Here is a 6313-nt window from a genome sequence, read left to right as displayed (position 1 = left end):
TGTGTTGTTTATATCTGCATCAATGCAATTATTTGGATAGTCTCTACAATTAGAAAACAAAGAAATTTGGGAGACCCCAGTTGAAAGTGTTGCACCCAAAATATCAGACCTGGGAATCCAGAAGAACAAAATTAATCATGCCATTGTTTACTTCAATGTAGGTAGCATACTTGCTTCTAAATTAGTTCTTTAACTGACAGGTTATGAGAACAGTAGCAAAACTCTAAAATGGACATCATATCCTAGAGGCTGAAAGCCCCTATTTTATGAATGAATAGGTCACCGCTTTCTCATTACACACGTTCGACAAGTTCCTACAATTTACAATTGTAATCTAGTTCTTACAATTTACAATTGTGATCATAGATCTACAGTTTCTACTTCAAGGTTCCTAAGGAGTGTGGCCAGTAATAATAGTTTCTCGATACATTTTTGAAGCAACATAACAAGATAAAACTCATTTCAACAGGTGAACTCAGATAAAATCTGCATTAATAAATGTAAATTTTTTTTGGGTAAGTATATATGTTCAGGGGATGTGTTTAGGTGCAATATATACTAATCCTTATTTTGTTCTTGGGGGGCGGCCCCTACATTCTCCAGCCAATCAACAACTTCCTGAATGGTTGGTCTCTTGAAAGGATTTGGATTGACACACATACAGGCCACATCAAGCACCTGTAGCATCTCCTCCTCATAACCCTTCCCTCCAAGGAGAGGATCGAAGATTTCATCTTGTTTGCCCTCACTCCTCATTTGGTGCACCCAGCCAACCAACTCTCTTGACGTCTTTGGTTTGAATACCTCCATAGGCCTCTTCCCGGTGAGCAGCTCAAGCATGACAACCCCAAAGCTGTAAACATCTCCCCTCAAAGTGGCCACCCATGATTGCCCGTACTCTGGGGGAATGTAACCCAATGTACCAACAAGCTCAGTTGTAACATGAGTCTGATAAGGATCAATCAACCGAGACAAACCGAAATCTGCAACATGTGCTTCAAAATTGTCATTAAGGAGGATGTTACTGGACTTGATGTCACGATGCACAATATGTGGCTCACATATCTGGTGCATGTAAGATACCCCATAGCTTGCTCCCTGTGCAATTTTCAGCCGAGTTGGCCAATCCAGTTGAGATGCACCATCAGCCTTCTCATGCAACCAGTAATCCAGACTTCCTTTCTCCATGTAGGTATACATTAGTAGCCGAGAGCCCTCATGCATGCAATAACCTTGCAGGGAAACCAGGTTCTGGTGTTGGGCTGTGGAGAGAGCCTCTACCTCAGCTTTGAATTCCCTTTCCATCAGTCCCAAGTCTCCTGAGAGTTTTTTAACAGCCAGCTTGGTGCCGTTTGCTAATGTTGCTTTATAAACCAAACCAAAACCCCCACAGCCTACGATGTTTGCTTGACTAAAATTGTCTGTGGCTTTCAAGATTTCGGATATGGTAAGATCTTTGATTTCGTTGGCCTTGTTTGGGAACATTACTACTATGTTGGTATCCTTGTCAACCTCAATGGGAACCAGTGGATTAGAGTTGCTAGAAATTGAATCCAAATCAGTCTTGTCAGTGTCCCCTTTCGGAATAATCCTCCTCTTGGACATTATCCACAGTGCTAGCACAGTGATGATAAAACCAGTGCCAAAAATGATTGCAATGGCGACTCCGGCAATAAGCTTTCTGTTTGAGCCTATATGAGTTTCAATTACTTGTTGACTTTGACAAGAACGCAGCATGATTGTGCCACACAGCCCTGGATTCCCTTCAAAACTGGAAATGGTAAAGGTATCAAACTGACCACCGGTTGGTATTGGTCCTTGAAGATCATTGTATGCAACACTGAATGAAGATAAGAAATTTAGACTTGTAAGTGAAGCAGGGATTTCACCAGATAGATGGTTTCTGGCGAGAATCAATCTCTCCAAGTTACAGAGATCAGAAATTTGATCTGGAATGTTGCCAGAGAAGTTGTTGTAGCTGAGATCCAACACATGAAGAACCTTCAATTGGCCAATACCAAAAGGAATATTGCCACTTAGGCTGTTGTTTTCAAGGTATATAGCTGGAGGAAGGTTGGAGAACTGATTGTACTGTTGAATGGTAGCATTGCCGGGCATGACAAAGACAGGCAATCCTAGAAAAGTCTTTTCCTCTTGATCATAAGCCTGTTGTGACACAAGAGCTGGCAATTGGCAGAGCTCCTGGGGAAATTCTCCTACAAGGAGGTTACAAGACAAGTCTATGTAGAAAAGACGAGGCAGACTACTCAACCAACCAGGAATTGTACCTGTGAGATTGTTTAAAGACAAATCCAAGACCTCGATTTTCTTAAGCTTAGCAATCCAGTTGGGCACTTGACCAGTGAATTGGCAACCACCCAAGCCTAAAATTCGGAGATTTGGGAATCCATATGCATCCATGGTGTTGTCATCATAAGAAGGTATTGGTTCACCAAAGAAATTATCGGTGAATATGAGAGTACTGAGATTCTTGCAGCCCATCAGATTCCTCATGGCCCCCGTGCTGTTTGTTAGATTATTGATTGAAATTGAGAAGAAAGACAGAGATTGCAGGGCAGATATGTCAGGCAAGAGCTGTCCTGTTAGCTGGTTACTGGCCAATCTAATTGCTGTCAGCGACTTGCATAAATAGAGGCTTGGTGGGAAGTTACCAGTGAAGTTGTTGTTGCCGAGGTCAAGGGTGGTGAGGCGGACAAATGGGGAGAAATCGAAGGTGGAGAGATTACCTGCCAAATGGTTGACTCGTAAAATCAATGTGGTGAGATTGGTGCAATTCCCCAGAGATGAGGGCAGAAAACCAGTGAGGTTATTGATGTGAAGTTGCAGATTTTCCATGTTGTAGAGCTGGCCAATATCAGGAGGAATTGGGCCCTCGAACAGGTTGGAGTAGAGTTCAAGGCTTCTGAGGTTGGTGAGGCGTAGGATGCGTCGGTCAATGTTTCCAGAAAGTTTATTACGAGGTAAGGACATTTCTTGGAGTCCAGCAACATCATAAATGTCAGATGGGAGCTGTCCTGGGAGAGAATTGAAACCCGCTCGGAAAATCTCTAGCTTGGAACACAATCCTAGTCCATTCGAAATTTGACCATCGAAATTATTGAAGGAGAAATCCAAGAACCTGAGGGAGGAAGTAGAAGAGTTGGTGCACAAAGTAGAGGTGGGGATAGAGCCCTGGAAGTTGTTGTGGCTAAGATTGAAGCCAATCAAGGAAGTCCCCACTACTGAGTGCAGGAATGAAGATGGAATTGTTCCATTGAAGCGATTGCTTGATAAATCAAGTGTCTGCAGGGGAGGGACAGTGGTGTCGTTATAAGATGATGGTAATTCCCCGGAGAAATGGTTATAGCTCAAATCAAGGAATTGGAGGTGATTAAAGGAAGAGAAGAACCCAGAAGAGAGAGGACCGGAGAGGGTATTGCGGGAGAGATTGAGTTTAGAGAGATAGGTAAGGTTTGTGATAGATATGAAGAGGGTCCCCGTGAGGCCTCTGGAGGGTAGAAGAATAGAGATGACCCGAGAAGAATTACCATCGCAAACGATCCCTTCCCAAAGACAGCAATCCGCAGACAGAGACCAGTTGAGACGAGGATGGGGAGGTGCTACTGATATGTTGAGGGACAAAAGAGAGTCACGATCATCTGGGTTGCAGGTGGCGGAGGAGGAGACAGCAAAGAAGCAAAATAAAACTAGAACTGTGAATAGAGGTATTACCAACTGGACCACAACCATATATGGCCATGTCTTTCTCATCGGAGCAATAGCAAAATAGGATCAGAAGAAACAACAACAACAACAACAAATGGTAACAGTGATTGAGAAAAAGAGCGGTTGTGGTTGTAGTACCTGCTACTGCTACTGCTACTGCTACTGCTACTGCTTCTGCTGTGTTGTAATTGTGAAGAAGGGTCATAATAATCTTTGTACCACCACATCTGATATGGTCCAGATGGAGATGATGGGATTGCAATTCGCAAGTAGTAGTGAACACCCAGTTGACCCTTGTAAAAGGGACGGATGAAGATTGAAGGGAGAGAGTGAGTTCAGTGACGTTGACGTTGGAAGATGGGATGAGATTAAATATATATAAAATATACTAAACTTTCCTTTTTATAATATCTTTATACTATTATCATGCGTTTACTTTTGGGTCGGCTACTCGTGGTGGTGGCTGTTGTTGGACTTTTTCTAATCAACATCATCATCACCACCATTATTAACATTTCACTATATAACGTGTAGAGCAGATATGAGATACCACTCTCCACACACAAACACACAAAGACGCATCTCTGACTGCCTATAACAAATTCAGAATTGAATTCAATGACTTTCTTTTTTTTACCTTTTTATTAATGGGCTGTGCGCCTATGCTACGGAGTCGTCGGATGCAATACACGGACAAAATCAAGTCTATATTAGTAACATTACATTTTATTTTATATATAAATAAAATGTAGAATTTCTTTTTAAAAAAAAATCTAAAAAATATGATAGTGGTACGGTGGAATTAGAAGTGGATGGGATGGACGGAGAACAAAGAGTTTATGAGAGCAGTCACACTCACAGCGCTGTGGCAGCAACTTACTATTTTTTTTTTTTTTTGTTTTCTATTTTAGGATAAAATTTTACTTTGAATTTTTTTTTAAAAAATTTTAGGTAACTGTCTTTTCAAAACATTCACATCAAATTTTCTATCATACACTTGATTTTATTTTAGAAATAATTACACTTTAAAACCTTAAACTATACCTCGAATTATGTCTTGTATCATAAACTTTTATAATACACGGTTAGTATCTTAAATTATAAATCGTGTTACACTTTGCATCATGTTGTCAATCCTGTTGTTATCTTGCATCTCTAAACAATACTCCTAATTACACTTTGTACTTTAAATTTTGTTTTACATCCATGATAACAACAGAATTGATGGCTGGATTCTAAGTGTAACACGAGTTATAATTTATGGTGCTAATTGTGTATTCTGAAAAGTTTAGGGTATAAAGTGTAATTCAAAGTATAATTTAGGATGGTAAAGTGTAATTTTTTATCGTTTTAATATTCTCTCATTTTTTTTTCTCTCTCTCTCTCTCTCTCTCTCCTCATTTTCACAATTTTGGGTTGCCGATCTAGGGATGAAACAGAAATCGTGTCTTACGAACACTATTTCAATTCTACGTATGACCTTGGATATCAGACATACAAACCTTCAAGGTTTAGATATCTCTAATAAAAAAGTTCAATTGTATTCATGTTATACAAAAATCATGTCTTTGCAACCCTATTTCGGTTCTATGTATCAATTTGGATATCAAACATCCAAACCTTCAAGGTAGCAACTTACTTTCTTCTCTTTTTTTTTCTTTTTTTTTCTTTTTTTTTCCTATTTTAGGATAATTTTTACTTTAAATTTTTTATTTTAGCTAACTGTATTTTCAAAACATTTACATCAAATTTTCTATCCTACACCTTATTTAATTTTAGAAATAATTACATGTTACAACCTTAAAATACATTTTTTTTTTAAATTCATGTGAAAAATATAGGTCAACCTGACCCCACCCACAACCCGATTGACCAGACTTGATTCTAACAAGCCTAAAATGACTCGTTTTGACTTGAACCTTTTTTTTTTTTTTTTTTTTTACCCAAACCCAAACCCAAACCTGACTGACCCGACTTGCTTGTTTAGCACGTCTAAAAAATGTAATTTATATAAATTTACTTTCATGTCCCTAGTACTTAAAAACAATTGTTTTAATAGGTTATAAAAAGTAATTTTTTTAATTACTACAAAATTACAAACTAACACAACTAATAAAACATTTAGTAAAAGAAAAACTAATAATAAATAAATAAAGTTGTCGTTTGATATTGAAAAAAAGAAAAAAGAAAAAGAAAAAAAGAAAAGCCAACCAACATGTGCAAAGGTATGTACAATAACATACATGGGAAAAAACAAAAACAAGAAGAAAGAATAAAAAAAGAAAGATGTAGTAGCAGTAGTAACATATCTCCTGTTTAACAAAAATTTTTATATAGTAAAATCCATCAAAAATAATTTCACCCATAAGTGTTTTGTCATATGGGTTTTATTCATGTGAGTAGTGCCCATTCAAGATAACATATCTCTTAATTACAATCCATTATTTTAAGGGATGAATTCCAACCACGTTGTCTTTATACATGAGTTTATTTATTTTTGTGTATGAAGGGATATAGATTTTTATTTATTTATGACTGCACCTAATAATGCATTTAGGTTGCCTATGTACCCTTGGTGGGGATCAAG

At 38.2% G+C, this 6313-nt stretch overlaps 1 protein-coding gene across 1 annotated transcript; it reads right to left on the bottom strand.

The window, feature by feature from the left end:
• Nucleotides 1–222: 222 nt before the first annotated feature.
• LOC115992341 (tyrosine-sulfated glycopeptide receptor 1) lies at nucleotides 223–4354 on the bottom strand. Its single transcript, XM_031116498.1, has one exon. It carries the CDS (start codon nucleotides 3769–3771, stop codon nucleotides 559–561), a length of 3213 nt encoding a protein of 1070 aa, XP_030972358.1. The 5' UTR covers nucleotides 3772–4354; the 3' UTR covers nucleotides 223–558.
• Between the last annotated feature and the right edge of the window lie 1959 nt (nucleotides 4355–6313).

This window comes from Quercus lobata, chromosome 5 (assembly GCF_001633185.2).
Source record: "Quercus lobata isolate SW786 chromosome 5, ValleyOak3.0 Primary Assembly, whole genome shotgun sequence".
Taxonomy (NCBI): domain Eukaryota; kingdom Viridiplantae; phylum Streptophyta; class Magnoliopsida; order Fagales; family Fagaceae; genus Quercus; species Quercus lobata.
The sequence above is the reverse complement of the archived record's forward strand: the minus strand, read 5'-3'. Positions and strand labels throughout refer to the sequence as shown.